Source organism: Anomaloglossus baeobatrachus, chromosome 4 (genome assembly GCF_048569485.1).
Source record: "Anomaloglossus baeobatrachus isolate aAnoBae1 chromosome 4, aAnoBae1.hap1, whole genome shotgun sequence".
Classification (NCBI taxonomy): Eukaryota; Metazoa; Chordata; class Amphibia; order Anura; family Aromobatidae; genus Anomaloglossus; species Anomaloglossus baeobatrachus.
The window spans coordinates 685,717,669-685,742,560 of NC_134356.1; the positions used below are offsets into that span (position 1 = coordinate 685,717,669).

Genomic DNA, 24,892 nt, shown 5'->3' on the forward strand with positions numbered 1-24,892 from the left:
CCTGTGTATAGAAATAAGTTACTATTGGTGTTGAGTGAGCACTGTCATGCCCGGGTGCTCAGTACTCGTAACGAGAAGTTGGATGCTTGGATGGGCATGACTCGAATACTGGAGTACAAGAGAAATCAATGGGGAATGCAAGCATTTCTACAGGAATTATTTCAGAAAAATTCTTGAGTCACCTATTGACTCCTATTATACTCGAGTACTCGAGTCACACCTATTCGATCATCCAAATATTCATTACTAGTGTTGTGCAAGCATTAAAATGCTTGGTATACGAGTTGAGCAGGTTGTACGCCGGGACGGGCTTGATTTGAGTACTGAGCCTATGTGTGTTAAAGAATAGTAGTAACTAGTGATGAACCGGAGCATGGTAGTGCTCACTTATCACTAGTTACTAGTATTCTTTAACACAAATTATTTGAGACAGACCGGGGTAAATTTATCTGGTTCCAGACTGTTTTAATAATGATGTCACTCACTGATTGGGTAACTGGAGCAAGCATTTATGGGTATACAAGGGTCTTCTACTAGTAAAAGCTATGATCATCTTTGATTGAAAGACTAAAATGGTTATCAGCCTATGTGGGCATGGTGGCAGTATCAATGAAACACTGACATTCGTAAGTCAAGGTACCAAAGATACCTATGGGTCTTGATGTGTAGATTTATAGATTAAGATTAGTGATGAGCAAGCATTAAAATGAGTAGCTGGATGCTCAGATGGGCTTGACTTGAGTACCGAGTATAATGGAAGTCAATAGAGAACTCAAACATTTTTTCCGGGAAATCTTCCAGAAAAATGCTCAAGTTCCCCAATGACCTCCATTATATTCGAATACTCAAGAAGTCATGCCCATCCGGGGCTCCAACTGTTCATTACTAGTGGTGAACAAGCACTAAAATGCTTGAGTTCTCAATATTCAAATCAAGCAGGTCAGATATTGGGACGGGCTTGACTTGAGTAACAAGCTTTATGGAAGTCAATGGCAAATGCAATCATTTTTCCAGAAGCCCCTAACAGGAGGGCTGAGGATGAGATCTCTCTATCTCCTCACACTGGTTAGAGTCTTCCAGAAATATGAGATTGAATAATATGTCACCTGGGAAATTGAGCATCTCGGGCATCTGCATGATACTTGATCAAGTGCCAAGCATTTGGAGCCCCCAGTTTCTCGATCCAGTATCAAGCAGTGCTGAACACACTTGCTCATCACCCAAGTCGTTACGAGTACCGCGCACCCGAACATGGTGATGGTCACTTATCTCTGATGAAGATCAATAATGCAAACATCATCTGAGAATAGAGCGTGACAGACCAGTCCCATGGAATTTTCCAATTCATGAAAGACTGTGGATTGTAATAGATGTAAAATAAGATTTCGCTGATAATAGTTTCAATATTCTTTTTCCAGCAATAGTCATATACCTGCACCTTTATCTCAGTGATTATTGGACAAAGCTATAATGGTCAATGATAACAAGACCGTCAATTATTTCTACCTGGCTGGACTTCAGAGTAATAAATCTATTAACATATTACTGTTCATCGTCTTCTTGATGACTTATCTGGTAACTTTAACTGGTGATTCCGTTATTTCCATTCTTGTAACGAAAAGTCATCAACTCCAATATCCAATGTTCTATTTCCTTAAACATCTCTCAGTCTCAGAATTATTGTTCACTACAAACATCACCCCCAACATGCTCTACATCATCCTGAATGGTGGAGGCTTCATGTCGTTAGCTGGTTGTGTCATACAGTTATACGTCTATAGCGCTTTGGGCACGGTGGAATCTCTTCTGCTCTCAGTTATGTCATATGATCGATATTTGGCCATATGTAACCCATTGCGCTATGCCAACCTGATGAACCTCCAGTTCTGCCAGAGTCTGGTCTTATCCACATGGCTTTTGAGCTTCTCCAATAGTTTAATAACCATTTTCCTTTTCTGTCAACTGAAGATCTGTGGTTCAAATGTTATTGACCATTATTTCTGTGACCTTTCTCCTCTCATGGATCGTGCTTGCTCCGACATTTCCATGGTGAGAGCAGTGGCAGTTGGACTTGCTATTCTCATCGTTGTCCCCATGTTTTCTCTCATTCTTTGGACATATATTCGCATTTTCATCACTATTCTCAGGATTTCCAGCTCCATAGGAAGACAAAAAGCTTTCTCCACCTGTAGCTCTCACTTGGCTTCGGTATGCTCGTGCTATGGTCCCCTCATTATAATATATTTGGTGCCGTACCGAAAGGATTCTCTTAATGTCAACAAGTTTGTGTCCATTTTATATACAGTGGTTACTCCCTTGTTTAACCCCTTAATCTACAGTCTAAGAAATGAAGAGATGCAATGTATATTTTGGAAGCTAATAAAGAAATAGCTAAAAGAAGGAAGGCTAAAAGGGAGGAGGGAAGGGAAGAGAGAGGGAAGGAAGGGAAAAGGGAAGTGAAAGGAAGGAATGAGGAAAGGAAGAAAGGAAGAAGGGAAGGAAGGAAGGAAGGAAAGACGAAAGGAAGGAATAAAGGAAGGAAGGAAGGAAGGAAGGCTAAAATGGAGGAGGGAAGAGAAGAGAGAGAGAAGGAAGGGAGAAGGGAAGGGAAGAGAGAGGGAAGGAAGGGAGAAGGGAAGGGAAGAGAGAGGGAAGCAAGGGAGAAGGGAAGAGAGAGGGAAGGAAAAGGGAAGGGAAGAGTGAGGATAGGAAGGGAGAAGAGAAGGGAAGAGAGAGGGCAGGAAGGAAGGAAGGAAGAAAGAAAGAAAGAAAGGAAGGACGGAAGAAAGAAAAGAAAGAAGGAAGGACGGAAGGAAGAAAAGAAAGAAGGAAGGAAGGATGGAAGAAAGGAAAAATGGAAGGAAGGAAAGACGGAAGGAAGGAAAGACAGAAGGAAGGAAGGAAGGAAGGAAGAAAAGAAAAAAGGAAGGAGGGAAGGAAGGAAGGAAGAAAAGAAAGAAAGGAAGGAAAGGAGGAAGGAAGGAAAGACGGAAGGAAGGAAAGACGGAAGAAAAGAAAGAAGAAAGCAAGGAAGGAAAGAAAGAAGGAAGGAAGGAAAGACGTAAGGAAAAACGGGAGGAAGAAAGGAATGAAGGAAGGAAGGAAAGTAAAGAAGGAATGAGGGAAGGCATGAAGGAAGTAAAGAAGGAAGGAGGGAAAGAAGGAAGGAAGGAAGGAAAGACAGAAGAAAGGAAGAAAGGAAGGAAGGAAGAAAAAAAGGAAGGAAGGAAGAAAAGAAAGAAGAAAGGAAGGAAAGATGGATGGAAGGAAGGAAGATAAGTAAGAAGGAAGGAAGGAAAGAAAGAAGGAAGGAAGGAAGGAAAGACGGAAGGAAGGAAGGAAGAAAAGAAAGAAGGAAGTAGGGAAGGAAAGAAGGAAGGAAGGAAAGAAGGAAGGAAGGAAGGAAAGACGGAAGGAAGAAAGATAGAAAGGAAGGAAGGAAGAAAAGAAAGAAGGAAGAAAGGAAGGAATTGTGCAATTTATTTTGTTAAAACAGGTCTAAAACAATTATTTTGGTCTTTAAGATGAATTTGTGTTGTAGGTTCTAATTTTATGGTAGATCTCCCATGACTAGAGATGAGCGAATCTGAACTGTAAAGTTTGGTGTTCATACTGGGCACCCAGCCTCAGACATGATTTCACTAATTACTACTGCAGCATGATTTTCACCAACTATTACATACAAACTGGTTAAAAATAAATAATGGTAAAAATTTGCGTTAATAGAAATGTGGCACTTTATTGAGGTTTATCTAAATAAACAATTCAATACATAAGAAAGTTTTGTAAGATTAATCCATAAAATTGATCCACAGTATTTGGACTACAGAGTTCAATTTTAAAGTTCCATAAATTTATGAGCGGAGCCCTGGCTAATGGCTACTGCTGTACATGGAACAATAAACTCATCTGCTTGACTATCACGTAGTCTTCATAGGTGTTACTGGTTCTACCACTAGGTTAATGTCAGTTGTCCTGATCAGTTGCTGCTCTCAGATATCTTTGATTGTGCAGATTATAACTTATGGACTTGTTAACCAGAAACCTTTTAGTGGTTTAACACTTGCAGTGCATGTAAAGGAAGTACCAGAGACCTATGCATATATATCACAAAAACCACCGGCGTCTGTGATTCGTTGCAGTCAGACGCGCCGTCACCCGTGAGTGAAAGTATGTCTGATACTTCCAATCACAGACCTAGTTTGCGGGTCTATATCTTAGAGTACAAGTAAATAAAAAAATTGGGGTAATTCACATCAGCACAGATAAAGGAAACAGCTACAGGCTGCAGCCTCCATCCGTGTGCTTATCTTGGCTGTGTATTAATATGAGAGGAACCGCATGTGGCTTTCTATAAAACTATTTAAATAAATCATTAAAAAACTACAATGTGCTGTCCTTTCCAATTTTGATACCCAGCCATGATAAAGCCTGACAGTTGGGGGCTAGTATTCTCTGGCTGAGGGGCCCATGGTTATGGGGAGACTCCCAGCTGTCACCCAGGATTGACGCATCTGTTAGATGGAACAATCCCAACACTTTACCTGGCTCTTCCCGATTTTGCTTGTGCAGTGGCAATTGGGGTAATGAGGGGTTAATGACAGCTCACAGCTGCCACTGGACTTCATACCAGCCATTAATTCACAGCTGACATCAACCACAGAAATAACATCACAAATGTTACCACACCAGGGCAATAAAGAAGAGCCAGGCAAAGTGCCAGTATTTGCACATCTAATGGATGTGCCACTTATGGGGCACTGAAGTCAATGATTGGGCAGTTCAGGTCTCCATCCACACACAGCCAGCCATAAACAGAACATTTCAGTGGAAGGGTGAATGGGCTTTTTACATTTTATTTCTTTGGTACACACATCCACTAATGCTCTTGTTACCCCCAGTGTGAGCCATTCAAACCCTGAAAGTAACCCGCCCTGGGCTGAGCACTGAGTGTACCCAAGCACAGCGATGCTCGAGAGAGTGGCTATCATAAGTTAAGCACCCAAACTCTGAACTTGAATGAACTGTATGTGGCTGAGAGATGAACTGCCCATTCATTGACTCAAAGAATTGAAATCAAAGTTTTTGGATGCTGTTGGAGAAAAAAACTCTGAACAGTGTCCCCCGGAAATGCTCTGTTTGTGGCTGGCTGTATGTGGGAGGAGACTCAAACTTCCCAATAATTGACTTCCATTATACTCGTTACTCGACTCAAGCCAGTTACAGCCTCCAACCTGCTTGACTTGACTAACAAGCATTCGAGCACTTTAATGCTTGCTCATCAGTAGAGTGAACATCACAACTCACAGTTTAGCAATAGAGATGGGAGAAAAAAACATAAAACACTGACAAAAACTGTATATATAGTGTGTGACAGCATAAAAAAAGATTATTGTGAGAGGAAAAGAAACAAGAAAGAGGACATTACAGGACACAGGAGCAGGCAAAGATGAGGTCAAGATACAGGCCAAGGGCGAGGATTCCAGGAGAGTACATATAGGATACAGGGAGCAGGAGGAGATGTGATCACGAGAAGGTCAGAGGTCAGAAGCCAGGAGGTAACGACAAATTCAAAGCGGCAGGCAGAGCAGTGCTCTCCCACAATTTAATGCACTGCAGCACATCCCTAACAATAAAAACCTTATCGCAATTTTCATCCTGAGCCATTTGATTCTGAACATAATCCAAGCACATCAGTATATGCTGGCATAAGGACAATTCTGAAGAAACAAGTTGCCATTGCTCTCCATCCAGAATCCAGACTTTGTTTTGTTTTATTTTGGTTTTGTCTTGCAGCAGGTAATGTACCGCAATCAACCCTGCCTAAATGCCTTTTTGTAAACACCGTTTTCCTATTTCAGTAAGTTTCCATGCACTACCAAGGACATATATCAGTGATATTGGAATTATCCTTGGTGCTGTAAAGACGCTATACCCTACTCCAGATACTCTTCCTGCACTATATTCAGCTTGAAGTGGCCTTATGATTTAGCCTTGAAGCCATTTAGAGCTGTTTATTTAGTTTTCCAGCAATAACACTGTTTTTTCTCCAACAGCAGCTGTCCCTATGCTCACTCCTCATCAAATGCACCTAAGATGGTATCGGCGGGTCTTATATAGACCCAATGATGTGATCTGACAAGCCAATCATAATAATGTCAGTTTCAAAGATGGCTATGGCAATACTATGATTGACAGGCAATCCTAGCACGTTTAGTGGCTGAAAATCAGGCACCAAACATGCCGAAGGAGAGTCGAATCTTTAGAGGCAAGGAACAATTACTCATCAAGTAACGAATATCGTGAATACCATGCTATTTGTGTGAGTAACGACTAGTGCCAAGTATATTCACTCATCACTAGTCTTTGTTCATGAAGTGGTTAAAATAATAGACTTTAAAAAATTATACACTTATTTATAATTATTCACTTATTTCACTTTTTGCACACCTGTTTTGCAATCATACACGCCACAACTATACTGTGGGCCGAGGCTGAATTTGGAAGAATTGTACCCAGCCCATGTTATTTGTTGTCATTTGGTCCTTTTTGGGCAGGTGGAATCAATCTGTTTAGTCTCAAATCGGTAAGGATCTGTTTTGCACACCTGTTTATACTACTAAATTGTCGAAAAGTAAACTCCACACAGATATTAAGGCCATGCTGTTGTTGTATAAACCTTCTTGACCGTCACGTGTATGCCACCTAGAATTGATGGTCGATGCCATATTTTTTCAGTGTTGCATGCGTGTGGTAAGAATTTTTTGCAAGCATTATACTTGTCTCCAAAATGTATGGTATATGTTGAAGTGACAATGGCAAATGAAATGATCATATGAAAGAATAAAATAAGCTTACCATGGAAAAAATGTGGGCGACACAAGCAGCATCAGCACCACCAGCACTGACATCAGACCCCAGCAATAGTATTCCCAGATCACATTACTGTCCATTCAATCTGGCATATTAGTGGGGTGGAAGCCGAGGGCATAATAAAACATTCTGCATATCACTTGTCTAAAGCTGGTGTCACACATAACGACGACGACAACGACGTCGCTGCTACGTCACCATTTTCTGTGACGTTGCAGCGACGTCCCGTCGCTGTCGCTGTGTGTGACATCCAGCAACGACCTGGCCCCTGCTGTGAGGTCGCCGGTCGTTGCTGAATGTCCAGCTTCATTTTTTGGTCGTCACTCTCCCGCTGTGACACACACATCGCTGTGTGTGACAGCGAGAGAGCGACGAAATGAAGCGATCAGGAGCCGGCACTGGCAGCTGCGGTAAGCTGTAACCAGCGTAAACATCAGGTAACCAAGGGAAGACCTTTCCCTGGTTACCCGATGTTTACGCTGGTTACCAGCCTCCGCTCTTGCTGCCAGTGCCGGCTCCTGCACTGTGACATGTGGCTGCAGTACGCATCGGGTAATTAACCCGATGTATACTGTAGCAAGGAGAGCAAGGAGCCAGCGCTAAGCAGTGCGCGCGGCTCCCTGCTCTCTGCACTGTGACATGTAGCTGCAGCACACATCGGGTTAATTAACCCGATGTGTGCTGCAGGAGAGCAAGGAGCCAGCGCTAAGCGCGGCTCCCTGCTCTCTGAACTGTGACATGTAGCTGCAGCACACATCGGGTTAATTAACCCGATGTGTGCTGCAGGAGAGCAAGGAGCCAGCGCTAAGCGCGGCTCCCTGCTCTCTGCACATGTAGCACAGCGACCTTATGATCGCTGCTTCTGCTGTGTTTGACAGCTAAGCAGCGATCATAACAGCGACTTACAAGGTCGCTGTTACGTCACCGAAAATGGTGACGTAACAGCGACGTCGTTGTCGCTGTCGTTTAGTGTGAACCCAGCTTAAGTCAAAGGAGGGTGATGTTACCTCTGACAGCGTCACTATCAGCGTGAATCAGTGTACTGCTTAGACCATTTGTCTTAACATTCAATGTTGTGCATAGCAAAATTATAATTCCATCAATGGCACTTGAACCTGTTTGGCACCTTTGTCTGATAACCCACAGCCCTGGGAGCTAAAGAAGATGTTTAACCAGAGCAGCTTCTTCCAATCGATTTTCTGGAAGAGACGGACAGCCATCCTTGTACTTGAATGACATGAGGCTGATTCAGCGAGCCATGGTGGTAGGAGCACGGTCAGTGGTCATATTATTCTAATACAAGACAAATATTGAGGTGGGAATCAGGAAAGGTGGAAAGGAAAGGAGCTCAGAACTTTTCGCAAAATAAGAAACTTTAACCTGAGTCAGATTTTATGATGATGATGCCATCATGCAGTCCCACTTAAGGACACTGCCACCATCATATTTCACTGTACGCACCCTGAATTGTGAGCAAATGTATGTCTACCAAGAGCACAGAGTAATAATTTTGTATTTTCTTTCAAAATAGACCATTATACCTGTACATTCATCTTAAATTCGATGACAAGTACTATAGCTCCATGACACCAGCACTACTCATGCAGTACTAAATAATGACACTGCCACCACCATGTTTCACTGCATGTATGATGGTGGCATTGTCCTTATGTGGGCTGCATGAGAGTTTCTGCTCTCTGAGAGCTAAATTTCCTTAATGGTATCATGGATTCACAGATGTACTGCTCTATCTTGCAATAGAAGGAGATACCATCACTCCATGTTCTTGGTAGATGTGCACTTTCCAATATGACAATTATTCAAAACACAGATTTGTTGTATTTCTGAAAAAGAACTAGCTGGAAGTCATTCAATGGACAAGTGTATCCTGATCTGATCCCAACCAATCCAACCATGGGGAATTCTTAACCTAGGACGTACAGCCATAGAAAACAAGTAACCTAGCAGGCCTGCAGGGCCCCAGCTATGCGTTCTAGGGTTAAGGTACAAGTTGTAATGATTTTCCATCCAGGATCCAGACTCTAAAAGAGCTTATTCTTGAAGAATGGAAAAAGATAAATGTTGTCATTAGAGATGAGTGGGCACCAGAATGCTTGGGTGCTCGTTCCTAAAGTCGAGCAGGTGAGACTCTCTGAAAGGGCTCAACTCGAGTTACAAGTATTATGGACGTCAATGACTGGACATTTCGTCTCTCTGTCCACATACAGCCAGCCATATAAAGAGAATTTCCATTGGAAGAGGGAGGGCGGGGTTTTCTTTTTGTTTTTCTTGACACACTATATCCAAAAATGTCCCCTGGGAGAGCCATTCCCACAATGCAATTGGCTTGCACTTTGGTGCAGGTTCCCATCATTCATTGAAGGTAGCCAGCTCTTTGTGTTCTTGTTTTATGAACAATACATGAGAAAAACTAGGATACTTGGCTGAGCACCAAGAGTACCTAAGCACCCCGATCCTCGATTAAGGATCCAGCAGTGGTGAACACGCTGGCTCATCTCTAGTTTAATACGAGGGTTGAAAGGAAAGTAATGCCTCCACCATCAAAACTTGGCTTTTGATGGGAATATTTTCATAAATTAAAAGCTTAAAAAATCCTTAGAATGTGCTCTTTAATTTACAATATTCACATTTCCACATAATCACCAAACAATTGGATACACATCTGCTAACAATGAACAAGTTTTCTGAAGCCATCACAGAAAACGTTGACACTCTGTTTCCGCAACCAGCCGATTATGCTTGCAATTTCTCTCTGAGTGACATGATGACCATCCTCTGCCGTGCCGGTGTAACCCTCACCCCCAGGGACACTGCGTCACATGGACAATGGCATCACTCTGGGCACAGATCTGAGGGCAGAATCCTCCTGATCATCATTTTGCGTGTTTAACTCAGTGGTGGCTGTCACAATGCACAATTGAGTATCGAGCAGTGGCGAGTACGGTTGCCCATCATTAGTCACCAACGTTTTTTTTCCATGCCTTGAAGACCTGGTACTGTCCTTAAAAATAGTGAAGTTCATACAAAATACTACATTTAGTAGTTTTTAATGTAGGGTGAATTCATTTTTTGATCAACTAATCTGCATAAAACTGAAGATTGTGTAATGAAAATTATATTATTAAATTCACTCATGTTTTGGGTTAAAATAATTATTCTATCAAACTCAGTCTTGTCGAAATCTTAGAAATTGTTCTTGTTTTCAGTGAGATATTGATTAAAATCTTACTTTTCAAAAAGGGGAAGTACTCATCTTTGCCATTTCTGCTGAGCACTGAGTATACATTTTTTTTTATTCTACGGGTATATTATACAACTGTAGATTCTTTCTTCATCATCCTCCGAAATTAAGAATGGAAACATGAATATATGAAGAAGAAAAATGACGGTGATGCCAGATGCCATTAAAGGCAGCATGTTCCTGTGTAATATACAGTACAGACCAAAAGTTTGGACACACCTTCTCATCTCTAGAACAACTGTTAAGAGGAGACTTTGTGCAGCAGCCTTCATGGTAAAATAGCTGCTAGGAAACCACTGCTAAGGACAAGCAACAAGCAGAAGAGACCTGTTTGGGCTAAAGAACAGAAGGAATGGACATTAGACCAGTGGAAATCTGTGCTTTGGTCTGATGAGTCAAAATTTGAGATCTTTGGATCCAACCACCATGTCTTTATAGAAAAGGTGAACGGATGGACTCTACATGCCTGGTTCCCACCGTGAAGCATGGTAGAGGAGGTGTGATGGTGTGGGGGGGCTTTGCTGGTGACACTGTTGGGGATTTATTCAAAATTGAAGGCATACTGAACCAGCATGGCTACCACAGCATCTTGCAGCGGCATGCTATTCCATCCGGTGTGCGTTTAGTTGGACCATAATTTATTTTTCAACAGGACAATGACCCCAAACACACCTCCAGGCTGTGTAAGGGCTATTTGTCTAAGAAGGAGAGTGATGGGGTGCTACGCCAGATGACCTGGCCTCCACAGTCACCAGACCCGAACCCAGTCGAGATGGTTTGGTGTGAGCTGGACCACAGAGTGAAGGCAAAAGGGCCAACAAGTGCTAAGCATCTCTGGGAACTCCTTCAAGACTGTTGGAAAACCATTTCCGGTGACTACCTCCTGAAGCTCATCAAGAGAATGCCAAGAGTGTGCAAAGCAGTAATCAAAGCAAAAGGTGGCTACTTTGAAGAACCTAAAATATAAGACATATTTTCAGTTGTTTCACACTTTATTAAGTATTTCATTCCACATGTGTTAATTCATAGTTTTGATGTCTTCAATGTTACAATTTTTAGAGTCATGAAAATAAAGAAAACTCTTTGAATGAGAAGGTGTGTCCAAACTTTTGGTCTGTAATCTATGAGTTTCCTCCATGTTGAGCGGCCTTTTCATTTTTAGTGGAAATGCACAAGGGTTAAGAATTTCTGAAATAATTAATGCATTTATCTTTTTTCCCTACTGAGTAGACTATTTATTCTTCTGCAAAGCCTTGTGCTAATTTATCATTTCATTACCTGCAAATACCCAGAGTAATTACCGATACATAAACATATATACAAGACATCTATAAATAGGGGGAAGAATATTGAGCATTTTCTTTATTATGGAAGATCAGCCTGGAGGCATCTTGTGTCTCTGGAACAGGTAAGTTCCATTTCACTGGCATTTTCTACTGATTTCTGGGGATGGTTCTAGTTATATTGTACACTAATGGTAGATTATGTTAACACATCTTCATTCAGGTCCACGACAGCAGCACCACAGGTAAGTCTATAAGTTTCCAATAATATACCAACTAAACATTGTTCTTTTCTGCAGTGGAATCGTATTTACAACATGGAGACTAATGGAAAATCTTCATATTAACTTCTTATTTGTAATAAGGAAATATGGTTCTTTTAAAGTTAATAGAAAAGTAAGAAACTGTCGAACTGTTTCCAAGCTCTAGGGCTCCAAACACGACTGCTATGTTCTAGAAACAACACTACCATGGTTCATGGCTAGAATATGGTATTGGAAGTGAATTGAGCTGAGATGTAAAAATGCACAAACCCAGTGGATAAGGTGACATTGCTTCTGGATGGAAAGAAATCATGTTTTTTTTTAATCCCTAAAGGGTTGGATCTTGGAAAATAGATCTTGGAATAATAATAATTTCCACATTTGAATGTGTTAAAATAATACTAATAATAATAATATTTATTCATTTATATAGCGCTGTTAATTCCACAGTGCTTTACATACAATGGCAATAATAATAATCTTTATTTATATAGCGCCAACATATTCCGCAGCGCTTTACAATTCAGGAGGATCATATACAAGCAAGTAACAGTTATGTAAAATAGAATATTTAGATGGGAAAAAAAGACAACCCTGCTCGTGAGAGCTTACAATCTACAATGAGATGGGGGAGGGACAAGGTACAAGTGCTTATTTACAATGACAATCCAACCATCTCAAGGGAATGGGGGATAGATAATGGCTTCCTGGACCAGTTAACCAGAACCTTGAGATGCCTTTGGGTGCCATGGAGTTTGACGTATGGTTATGTTGTGAGAAGTTGTAGAGGGACTGTGTGAATCGAATCTGATTAGGGATTGTGATAGGCCGCCCTAAAAAGATGTGTTTTTAGGGTACGTCTAAAGCTGAGTAAGTTGTGATTTGTCCTAACTTCTTGGGGTAGAGCGTTCCAGAGGATTGGTGCAGCTCGGGAGAAGTCTTGGATCCTGGAGTGGGAGGTTCGAATTAGCGTGGATGTTAGTTGAAAGTCAAAATGTTCCTGTGCTGAGATAATCTTATATATGTGTCAGTGCTATGCACTGTGTAATGGATGTGTCTGACCACACAGGGAGATGGTCTTATCATAGCAGAAGAAGGAGAAATGCACATCTCACTTGAGAAAATTAAGGGTGGTGATGCATGGACAACCTGCTTCAGCTGGCAGGTGAAGAACAAAATTAGAAGGTGAAAAAATCCAGCACCAGCAAATAAAATGTAAAAATTTTATTGAAGCATAATTAAAAAGCCCATAACAAAAATTGTTAGGGCGGTTACAGAGGGAAGGGGGAACACATAAGCGTATATACTGTAGACATTACAGTAGGGGGAATGCATAAGAGTATATAGACATTCCAGCACTGGATCACAGCTGATTATTTTTGCAAGCTAATTAAAATATTTTTAAAAACAGGCAGGGAAAGGTTTTACCTCAAAAAAGAATCAGCTATGATCCGGTGCTGTAATGTGTTTATACACTTCGTGTCCTCCCCGACCCTGGAGCTGGGGTATGATCAGACCATGTGCTGTATGGTCAGACACATCCATTACACAGTACACAGAGAGGGCAAATATATTAGATGATCTTAGCACAAGAAAATTTTTTTAACCACATCAAATTGTGCAACTTATTATTCCAAGACCTTTTGTTTAAAATAAATTTTAAAATGAACTTTATTAGTGGGAAGCCCCTGAAACAACCTTTTGGAAGTCTGGATTTCACTGAGTGTCAAGTTGCCATTACTGTAACTGTTAGTGATGAGCGAGTTCTACCATGCTCGGGTCCCCAAATTTAGCAAGTCAGACTCTCAGACGTGCTCGACTTGAATAACGAGCATAGAGGAAGCCAATGGAAAACTCAAGTATTTTTCCGGAACCCCCTAACAGTAGGTCTGGAGATACGATCAATGCTGATCTCTCTCTCTATTTCTCTTTCTTCTCCCTCCCCAGTCTTGGCCCTCTGGTTAGAGACTTTGGGAACAATAAGATAGAGAATATGTGGGCCAGGAAATCGAGTGCATAGCGAGAACTTGCACTATACTCGATTGAGTATCGAGTGTCTCCAGCACTAGGTTACTTGATCGGGTATCAAGGAGTTCTGAGCACATCACTAGTAACTGTCAAATCTTAGTCCTTGTTGAAAAAAATAAATGAAAATATTTAACGAGCTTTTATTAGTTAAATTACAAAAAATATTATTTGGTTTCCTAGCTTTACGGGGAAATGAGATGACAACCAATATGACCAGTATTCTACCTTTTGCTTCAATTATCACTTTTCTTCCCTAGACAATTGATTGTCTTGGGTTTTGATCCCTTCGCTGTAAAAGAAAAATTGTTCTTCATCTAGCATCTAACAAGATTAACTCCTCGAAAAACAAGTCCGTAACAGCTGCCTGGAACTTTTTTTGACTATTTTCATTGGTTGTGATTTTGTTACATTGGTTCCCAAGATGATTTGAAATAAAAAAGATCTAGTATTTAATGATGACTAAAGTGAAAAAATAAGTAAAGTTGACCACACTTTGGGATACAGGTAGGACACAAATCCAGAATAAATGTGCATACTATGAATCCCTCTTTTCTAAAATCTGCATTTTTTTTTCCAGCCATGACTGCATGAAGTTTCAATCTTTCATATCAGTTCTGTTACAGTTTTATTACTTAGAACAATGGCCATAAACCAGACAGCGGTCACACAATTCTTTCTCCTTGGTTTTCAAATCTGTGAACCCTTCCATCTCTTACTGTTCGCTTTCTTCCTGTTGGCCTACATGATAACCCTAACCGGTGATTTTCTTATAGTGATCCTGGTGACAATAAGTCATCGACTCCAATACCCGATGTTCTACTTCCTCAAGCATCTTTCAATTTCGGAAATCCTATTTACATCTAATCTCACTCCCAATATGTTATATGTCATTTTCAGAGGTGGTGGCTCCATATCATTCGTTGGTTGTATCATTCAATTCTACCTTTACATAGCTTCAGGCAGCTTAGAGTCCCTTCTTCTCACGGTTATGTCTTATGATCGATATTTGGCCATATGTAACCCATTACGTTATACCAACATGATGAACCTCCAGTTTTGTCAGACCCTCGTCTTGGCCTCCTGGTTACTGAGCTTCTCACTTGTCCTAATAACTGTTACACTTTTATGTCAACTGAATTTCTGTTCCCCGAATATCATTGATCATTTCTTCTGTGATTTTTCTCCTCTTGTGGATCTCTCCTGCTCAGACACTTCAGTCATAAGGATGGAAGTTGTTCTCCTCTCCATCCCTATAGTTGCCTCCACATTTTCTTTTATTCTCTGGTCATATATCTGTATTTCTATTGCCATCCTCAATATTCATTCCACCACTGGGAGACAAAAAGTCTTCTCCACCTGCAGCTCTCACTTGGCTTCAGTGTGCTCGTATTATGGTCCACTCATCGTAATATACATGGTACCATATAGGATGGATTCCCCAAATGTGAACAAGATCTTATCAGTTCTGTACACTGTCTTTACTCCATTCTTTAACCCTTTAATATACAGCTTAAGGAATGAAAAGCTTCAACATGTTCTCTGGAGGCTGCTGAACCTTGAACATACATAACAAGTGAAAATGAGTGGCCTCGTAGAAGTTTGGATTCAGTGTGCTCAGCCGGAGTTTAGATAAAGTTCAGTTCTGGACCTGGACTTGACGTGAACCCCATTGGAAGTCACTAATTGGCAGGTTGATACCCTGCCAACATACAGCCAGTTATAAGCAGAGCACTTGCAGGGGAAGGAGGGCTGATTTTTCATTATTTTTGTACACACTATAATGCAGTTTTTACCCCACTGCAAGTGGCTCACACTGGGCTGAGGACTGAGCATACCTGCGTACACCGATGGTCAACATACGTAAAGCACCTGAACTCGAAAACGGATTTTTTAAAAAGTCTGTGTTTGGTATAGTCACTGAGCTTTAGTTTTCGGGTCCGCTCATCTCTAATAAAAAGCAATTCTGTACAGCTGATAGTGCTGGTTATATTTGTGCAAAATATCCAGGGATCAACTCTTACATTAGCAGCACAATTAATACATCAATCAATTATTAAATACATTAAATTAATAAATACAACTTTAAAAAGGAAGAAAAAAATAAAAAATGCCCATAAACATATTTATAATTACATGGATTATACGGTAGAACTCAATAAGACAAAATAAACCATATGTAAGCAATAAATGGAAAAAAACCATTAGTCAACCAATGCAATTAGATAAAAGGATTTACAGATGTCGTATTTCCCAGCTTGATACACGCACCAGAAAGGAGTAGTGCCCTATCCTGATGAAGGAAGGTGTAACTCACCACTTAAATACATGTGCGATTGTTTTTCCTGCAATAATTATCCAGTCATGTCTAACAAGGTATAACTAAAGATTACTCTTACGCCTGTCATCTTTGCCGTACTTCTATACCTTTCGTTAGGCTTCTTAACAGATGTTCTTTTTTTTTTTGCTTATACTAAAATACTGTATATATTAAATCACACTTCCATACTGGGACTAAAAAGAAAATAAAAAATAAAAAACAAAAGTTTTTCAAGATATACTGTGTATAAAATATAACAGAAGTTCATAAAAAAAAAGAAGAAATCTAGGTGTCCGGGGCTCGAACCCAAATACAGTCTTTTTAAAAAAGTCCATGTTTGAGTTCGGGTGCTGTTCATATGCTAACCACTTAATCAAACATCATTGTGCTTGGGTATGCTGGGTGCTTGGAACAGTGAGAGCCGCTTGCAGTTTTTGAATGACTCTCACTGGGGGGGTTACAAACATACTTTTCTGATGCTGTGGGTAAAAAAAAGCCCCATCCTTCCTCCCCCGTAAATGCTCTGTTTATAGTTTACTTTATGTGGATTGAAAGCTGAACTGACCAATCATTGACTTCCATAATACTCGTTACTCGAGTCAAGCCCGTTAGTTCAGGTCTCCATTGACTTTTATGGGGTTCAGGGTCCAAGAAGAAGTTCAGGTCAAGTCTGGGTCCAGAAACAAACTTTTAACTAAAGTCCGGCTGAACTTGAACTTCCACTAGTCCATTCATCTCTAGTCACAGGAACTCAATGCTAGCTCTCACAGACTTGTATTGAGGTTTGACCTCCGGCTCCATGAAACACTGCAACTGTCTACAGGTCTCAAATTGTCGAAGACCATCCGGATTGGTGCAACAGAAGAGGAATCCACCGGAAGGTTTGTATATCACAGAGAGCAGACACTAAGGGGTACTTTGCACGCTGCGACATCGCTAGCCGATGCTAGCGATGCCGAGCGCGATAGTACCCGCCCCCATCACAGATGCGATATCTTGTGATAGCTGCCGTAGTGAACATTATTGCTACGGCAGCTTCACACGCACTTACCTGCCCTGCGACGTCTCTCTGGCCGGCAATCCGCCTCCCTCCTAAGGGGGCGGGCCGTGCGGCGTCACAACGACGTCACACGGCAGGCGGCCAATAGAAGCAGAGGGTCGGAGATGAGCGGGGCGTAAACATCCCACCCACCTCCTTCCTTCCGCATAGCTGCTGGACGCAGGTAAGGAGATGTTCCTCGCTTCTGCGGCTTCACACACAGCGATGTGTGCTGCCGCAGGAACGAGGAACAACATAGTATCTCCTATTGGTGCGACATTATGAAAATGTCCGACGCTACACAGATCACCGATTTGCAAACGTTTATTGGCACATCTAGGCTTGACACGTTGCGATATCGTTACCGACACTGGATGTGCGTCACTTTCGATTTGACCCCAACGATATCGCAGTAGCGATATCGCAACGTGCAAAGTACCCCTAAGATTTAAAGCACTACTCCAGTGGTGCAATAAAAAAAAATGGTGGAGTGCTGCTTTGATGTATTTTGGGCTGCAGGAACCAGCTGATTGTCTTACTTAGGTATCATGTTCTGTCTCATAGGCATAAAAGGGAACTTGTCTTGTTAAAAAAAATGTATAAAACTTCCTGGTTGGTGCACTAAAATGATGGCCACTAAGAGGAAATTAACTTTATTGTTCCCAGCAACTTCTTGTTTTCAGTCATAGGCCAGTGCACAGTGAATGGTAGTTGTAACCAAACCCCGGCAATGACTGACAGTTGGCTCTGTACTGATAAAGACCAATGCTCACTGTATGCTGAGCAGTAACTAAAGTTGTGCCAGCCATGCCCCTATGACTGAAAGCCCAAGGCTGCTGGGAACAATAAAGTTCATTTCCTGACGATAGCCAGGCTTTCAGTTCAGCTGGTTAATGTCATTTTTTTCATGACAGGTTCCCTTTAAAGGGAATCTGTCAGCAGCATTTTGTTATGTAAGCTGAAGTAAGTATGCTGTGAGAGTTAAAAAACAAAAATCAACTATGACTTTGTTATCAGGTACCATTCCATTGTTTAGGTAAAACAAATGCTTAATCTCTTGGTGATCATTGTTTGTGTAGGTGGCTTGTGCCATTTTCCAGCTCACCCCCTGCTGTGATTGACACTTCACTGTCAATGAACAATCTCTATAGAGAGCCTGGTGTGGGCTGGAACAGCTCCCTTGGCTCAGCTACATGACTAAAGCTAAAAATTTGGATTGTATCAAAAGAGCTGCACCCAGTAATCTACGTGATACATCGTTGGATTCAGGGTCTCTTTGCCTACATCATGCTGATTTCAGATGAGGTAGCAACCACTTGCTGATAGATTCCCTTTAAGTGGTAGAGCAGGGCTTCACTGCTCCCTGTGGTCATGTATGGATTATTATCATGCAGAATATTAAAGTAAAAGTTTCCTATGGCGGGAGTGACTTGTAACAGAAATGCTATTTAAGGTATTGTAAGTAGGTGATAAATCTTGCAGAAATTTTGAGAATTTATTATTTAAGTAAATTAAATGATTATATAAATTAAATATCTATATATACGAAAATTGTTATTGTCATAAAAAACAGCTTTGATGGATGTCCTGGATGAATTTAGTGGGTGTATATGGACTAATGTTACATATTGAAATATTCCAATAATTTATTAAAGCAGCACTCCAGGTTATCTTTTTTATTTATTCTGTCACCTACTATAAATGATTCAATCAATGTTACCTCCTTATTTAAAGTGCACCAATCACCAGGATTTTCCTATATAACCTAAAGTCAGTGCTATACTGGCGCTATCAGGCTGATTCTATACATACCTGTAGTGGTCAGCTCGGATGTTTAGGTTTTGAAACACAAGCAAGTAAAGTTGTAAAATCAGCAGCTTGATGAGTGACAGCAGCTGCAGTAGCTGATAGCTGGGGTGGGCTTTCATGGTTATCCCCTCCCTCTGTTACTTATGCTAATTCTATTATATAATCAATTTACTTTGGGACTAAAAGGACCTCTGCTGATGTCATACCCATGTGACCAGAAGGGGCGGGGACTCACCCAACATAGCTGATACCAGGAAGCAATATTTTCAGTTGGCTGAGGCTCCGCTCCTTCTGGTCACATGGGAATGTCATTAGCACAGGACCTTTTAGACCCAAAGTAAATCAACATGGTTCGCTGCAGCAAAATCCACAAATGAAGTTAAGAAAAGAAAAAGCCCCCACGCGCCAAAAGCCTTCGCCCGATCTCCTCCACATCAAACAGCACCGCAATCCGATACAAAAACAGAAACTGCTAACAAAATAGCATTGTTGGAAAAGCGGTCAGTGTTCAGGGGTAGAAAACGAACACAAACAAACAATACCAACTTTTGTGGAAAGTGCTCGGGGTTACTAAGCCTAAATGAACAAGCTAAGACTTGTACTGAATTTGAAATTTTCGAACCTTTACCAAACAGGTCCACTCATCTCTAATCCTCACTGCCTTGTTTGAGGAATAACCATCCATCAAAGGTTTTTTACGCCTTGTAAAATTATGTTTATTAATTTCACGCATGGCTATTGTGGCAGTGGGCTGAATGGGAGAGGAGTGGGGGAGCTGAAGAAGGGTAGTGGGGGTGGTGCTGGGGGCACTAATACTATACTATTAATATTAGAAGGTTATATGCTGTCTCATGTCTTTGTTATTGTCCAGGGAGGATAGAGTTGAAAAGGTAGGGGGCTTATTAGATTTACAGCCTAGGTCTTATTATAAGCCCCAGCCCATTAGCATAACAAGCCCCCTTACAGTAACGATGGCATGAGGTGCACTTTATTTAAAGGGCTTGTCTGGTTTAAAACTATAAATCTGCAGTCACTCTTAAGGGGGCTTTACACGCAACGATATCGCTAACGATATGTCATCGGGGTAACGGAATTCGTGACGCACATCCGGCATCGTTAGCGACGTCGTTGCGTGTGACACTTACGAGCGACCGCTAACGATCACATTTACTCACCTAATCGTTGATCATTGACACGTCATCCATTTCCCAAATGTCGTTGCTCTTCTTTGATGCAGGTTGTTCGTCGTTCCTGAGGCAGCATACATCGCTACGTGTGACACCCCGGGAATGACGAACAGCAGCCTTCCTGCGTCCTCCGGCAACGAGGCGGGCATGTCGTTAATGCGGCTGGTCTCTACCCCTCTGCTTTTATTGGTGGCCCTCTGTGTGACGTCGCTGTGATGGCGCATGAACCTCCCCCTTAAAAAAAAGGTAGTTCGCCGCCCACAGCGACGTCGTTAGGAAGGTAAGTATGTGTAACGGGTACTAGCGATTTTGTTCACCACGAGCAACGAATTTCCCGTGACGCAGAAATAACGGGAGCGGGTGCAATCGCTAGCGATGTCACAGCGTGTAAAGGGGCCTTAAGTGTCACTCTATGTGGCTATAGACCTGTGAATTGTCACACTGCACACACTGTGCGCTGCGAGGATTTGTCTGGTGCCAGGGCTATAAACAGTGTTATGTGACTGCAAGTATGTAATATGCCTACTGCCGGATATACGGTGTTATAACTACATGAGTACAGCCTTGCTCATTACAAGTGCATTGAATGAGGCCAGATACAGTCTACATGGAATGTAGTCGGAAGTTCACATATCATATAGTTGAGGCCACGTGACACCAGAGAATCCTCACAGCACACAATGTATGCAAAGTGAGTATTCACAGGTCTGCCGTCATATAGTGTGAATGTGGCGCCCTGGACAAGCCAGGACGTCACAGGTACAGCAACAACACACCCCACACCCCGGTTAGGAACATCAGAGTCACACACAAATCCTTGTTGCCTCCCTCCAGAGGCTGATGTCCACACCAGGTGGGGTGGAGCCAGGCGGTTGGCTCCACCCACCGAGGAGTTCACAGTCCTGGAGGCGGGAAAAAGAAAGGAGAACTGGAAGGGAAAGTGAAGTGGAAGGAGGGAAGTAGTAGTAGAGGAGCAGACTGACCGTGGCCGGGTACGTGGCCCGGGCACATACAGCAAGGTTGGCAGACGGTGGTGACCGTCTGCAGGCGAGGCTGATTAATGCACAACCGTAAGGACCAGGGTCGGGCATGTTTATGGTGGCCCGCCGGTACCGGACCGGGGAGCGAAGAGAAGCCAGCACCATTCGGCAGGGCCTACGGACCCCGAAAAGGCTTGGAGTCGCTGTTAAACCGGTCAAATCTGTCAGCGACGGGAACCTCCGGGGTTTCCCAGCAGCAAAGACCCGACCAAAGGCAACCGCTCAACCATGAAGGGAAATACAGCTACCGCCACAGCTAGAGTTCCCAGGGCCAGCGCCTGCGGGCAAAAGGGGCTCCTCTGACAACTACACCGCTGGGGAGCGGGTCACCGGTGGGAAGCCATCGGGGGCCAAAAACACATCAAAGGTGCAGGGAGAGACAGTCACCGCCAACCTACCGGGAGTGACCACCGCAGCCGTCTGTGGGACCCGTCCATCCAGCCGTTTGTTTTACCAGAGACTCCGTGTACGTTACTGGCTGAGTGAGTACCACCGTGCCGCCTGGCACTGCGCTAACGCCCCCGCGACCCTGCACCTCCCCAACTCTTGCCATCCACCCTCCAGTCACCATCACCGGGCCCCGGGACCACCAAACCCCCCTACCCATGGAGGGGAGAGAAACACCTCAGCTGCTCCCTGTCATCGCTCTCGGGATCCCCGTCCAGAGCAGCGGTGGTGTCCCATTATCGCCGCGAACCGTGGGTGGCGTCACAGACTGACTTCCCAAACCCAGAAATCATCCCCTTTCACTCACGGGTGAGGAGCGCCGCTCGAGTCCCTGGATCCGGCCCACCGCTCGAGCCACCGAGCAGCAGCAACGCCGGACCCGAGCATGGTGAGCACAGCGTCCCCTCCTCCGCCCGCGACATGACACATAGAGTGACTGCAGAAATGTAGTTTGATACCAGACAACCCTTTTAATAAATTAATAATAAGCAGCTTATTTATTGTATAAATTTATTAAAGGGGTTTTTGGGGCTTGGCATAAAGTCCGCAGTCACTCCATAGGGTTGATCACTGTCAAATTATAACAGAGTGTGGTGCGCCTGCTGTCATGAATCTCCAATATCAGCAGTGCAAGCAGTATGTATGCTATTTGCATGTGCTGACTGGATATGTGGCATCCTGGACTAGCCAGGCCATCACAGATAACACACAAACACCCCCACCCCTAGGACAGCAACATTAGTCAAACAGAAAACCCTTGTTGCCTCCCTCCAGTGTCTGATGTCCACACCAGGTGGGGGCGGGGCCAAGGCGGTTGGCCCCACTCACCGAGGAGTTCACAGGCCTGGAGGCGGGAAAAGTGACAGTTTAGTCCAGGAGGTGGAAGTGAGAGGAGTAAACACTTGGGTGTCTGGGTTGGAGCCCAGGCACTGACAGCAAGGTTGGCAGACGGTGGTGGCCGTCTGCAGGAGTGGTGGAGCAATGCGGAACCGTAGGACCGGGGTCGGGCGTTGGCCCACCGGTACCGACCGGGGAGCGAAGTGAAGCCAGCACACACAGGCAGGGCCATCGGACCCCGACCAGGCTTGGAGCTGCCGACAACAGTCAAATCCGAGTGTGATTGGAACCCCAGGGGTTTCCTAACAGCAAAAGTCCCGATTGAAGGCAACCGTCCGCACCGTGAGTGTATACAGCCACCGCCAACGGCTAGAGACCCAAGGGCCAGCGCCTGCAAGCAAACGGGCTCCTCCGGCATCCATACACCGGGGAGTGGACTATCGTTGGGAATCCATCGTAGTAAAACAAGAACACTAAGTTGCAGGGAGAGACAGCCGACATCACCTGTCCAGGGAGAGATACAGCAGCCGACTGCGGGACCCGTCCATCCAGCCGTTTGGTTTACCGGAGACTTTGTGCCTCATTTGCTGAGTGAGTACATCTGTGCCATCCGGCACTGCGCTGCGCTGTCCCAGCGAGCCTGCACCTCACCGGCCCTGCAGCCCCATCACATCACCGGGCCCCGGGACCACCAACCCCTACCCACGGAGGGGGTAAACAACATCCCAGCTGCTCCCCACCATCGCTCCCGGGATCCCCGTCACCAGCAGCGGTGGTGCCCATCTTCACCACCACCTGTGGGTGGCATCACGGACTAAATCCCCCACACCAAATCACCTCCCCTTTCACTCACAGGCGAGGAGCGCCGCTCAAGTCCCCGGATCCGGCCTACCGCTCGAGCCACCGAGCAACAACCGCAGCAGCGCCGGACCCGAGCGTTAGCGAGCGCGCCGGTGGCGTCCTCCCCGCCCGCAACAGATACATTTGAGAGAAGCTAAAAGTATCTAGTTGATACATGACCACAAGTTGCATACCTGTGGACACATGACTACGTGCTCACATAATCAATACTGGGGACCTATAGGCCATGATAACTGTAATTGAGGATACCCAGGGGACATTACTAAATTTTGTTGTCACATAAAGGGGTTGTTTACTACTTGGACAACCCCTTCTCACTCCCAATGTTTGCCCCCAATAAAAATGATAAAGCTTATAATCACCTCCAGTGCCGGATTGGCTCCAGCTGGATTGGAACTCACGTTCTTGTGGCTCAAATGAGGTTGTTACATGACTTGAGCTCCCAGGTCAATCAGTACTGGATTTTCTATCCCCACCTTCGAACAGTTAAAGGGAATCTGTCACCAGGTTTTTGCCTCCTAATCTGAGAGCAGCATAGTGTAGAGACCATGATTCCAGTGATGTGTCACTTACTGGGCTGCTTAGTGTTTTGATAAAATAACTATTTAATCAGCAGTAGATTATCATTACAGGACTACTTTGTGTGCTGCTAGTACTTTAGGATATTCATGAGTTCTGTATAACTGCTAGATCTGCAGCAGAGAAATCATTGATTTTTATCAAAATAACGTTATATCCCGTAGTTTTGGAAAGCACACAAAACAGCATGCAGGCGGTGTACTCTAGAAGGAGGCGGAACTGAAAAAAGCAGCAGTTGCATCAGCCACAACTCCGGATGGGCGTTATCATGCCCGCAGTTTGGCAGCAAATCATGTGCAGCTACCCACACCATCCAGCAACACCATCTGCTACAGTGCGTAATTCCAGAAGTCAGCGTTTAAAAGCACATTGAAAGAGTATGTGTGCACAGGTTTCTGAGGGCTATCCGATAGTTATATGTAGTGCCCCTGAGGCTCTGGTCGCCACAGGGTACTGCACCTCAGTTAAGGTACGGTATCCATCTCACGTAAAGGGGGGTTAATCATCGGTGTTTCCACATTCCACCTTATATACAGTCACGTGCTTCCCACTGGGAAGCTGTCTTGGGGCAGACGGGGGTGGCCATATAGAGTCATGGGTCTTTCCAGTCGCTAGGGCAACCGCCAGGGGGCGGACACCATTGGGGGTAGAAGTAGGCGAAACAAACTCATACAGACAGACGAGTCAGGACCATAGTTCTGACAAGACACCTCTGGAACTCTTTGATCTATACAGGGCCCGGGGCTTGGAGTGGGAGTTCAGCCAGTGCTCCTACCTTCCAAAGGGGACACCCTAAGGAAAGTACACTCTCTCTCTTCTCAAACACCAGTGGTGGCCCCTCACTTGCTTGGGATTGACCGGAGCCCACGACGCCACAGATCAGCACCTGGGTGCAGCTTTAAATCAGTGAGTAAAAAGAACCTGCAACCGCAGGTGCTGACTCAGACTCTGATTAGTGACACCATCGCCCCGAGCTTTGGTGCTTCCAAGGGACCGCCAACCCCCGTCATCCACCAAGGCCCGCTCCGTCTGTGGGGAGCGACACCATCCTGGCTGCCATAACACCT

General features: G+C 43.8%; 2 protein-coding genes across 2 annotated transcripts; both read left to right on the forward strand.

The window, feature by feature from the left end:
• Positions 1–1,470: 1,470 nt before the first annotated feature.
• On the forward strand, positions 1,471–14,027 carry LOC142302836 (olfactory receptor 6E1-like). The gene is made up of 6 exons (XM_075343948.1): positions 1,471–2,049; positions 11,510–11,543; positions 11,642–11,663; positions 11,718–11,814; positions 12,751–12,866; positions 13,967–14,027. The coding sequence occupies exons 1-6, from the start codon at positions 1,471–1,473 to the stop codon at positions 14,025–14,027; spliced, it is 909 nt and encodes a 302-aa protein (XP_075200063.1).
• Positions 14,028–14,349: 322 nt separating this feature from the next.
• Positions 14,350–15,279, forward strand: LOC142302837 (olfactory receptor 2A12-like). The gene has a single exon (XM_075343949.1). The coding sequence runs from the start codon at positions 14,350–14,352 to the stop codon at positions 15,277–15,279; it is 930 nt and encodes a 309-aa protein (XP_075200064.1).
• The last annotated feature ends 9,613 nt before the right edge of the window (positions 15,280–24,892 follow it).

Coding starts and splice junctions, on each gene's coding strand:
- LOC142302836 (XM_075343948.1), top strand. CDS start 1,471: ATGGTCAATGATAACAAGACCGTCAATTATTTCTACCTGGCTGGACTT. Junction 11,544..11,641: donor ATCTTGTGTCTCTGGAACAG/GTAAGTTCCATT, acceptor ATCTTCATTCAG/GTCCACGACAGCAGCACCAC. Junction 11,664..11,717: donor CCACGACAGCAGCACCACAG/GTAAGTCTATAA, acceptor TCTTTTCTGCAG/TGGAATCGTATTTACAACAT.
- LOC142302837 (XM_075343949.1), top strand. CDS start 14,350: ATGGCCATAAACCAGACAGCGGTCACACAATTCTTTCTCCTTGGTTTT.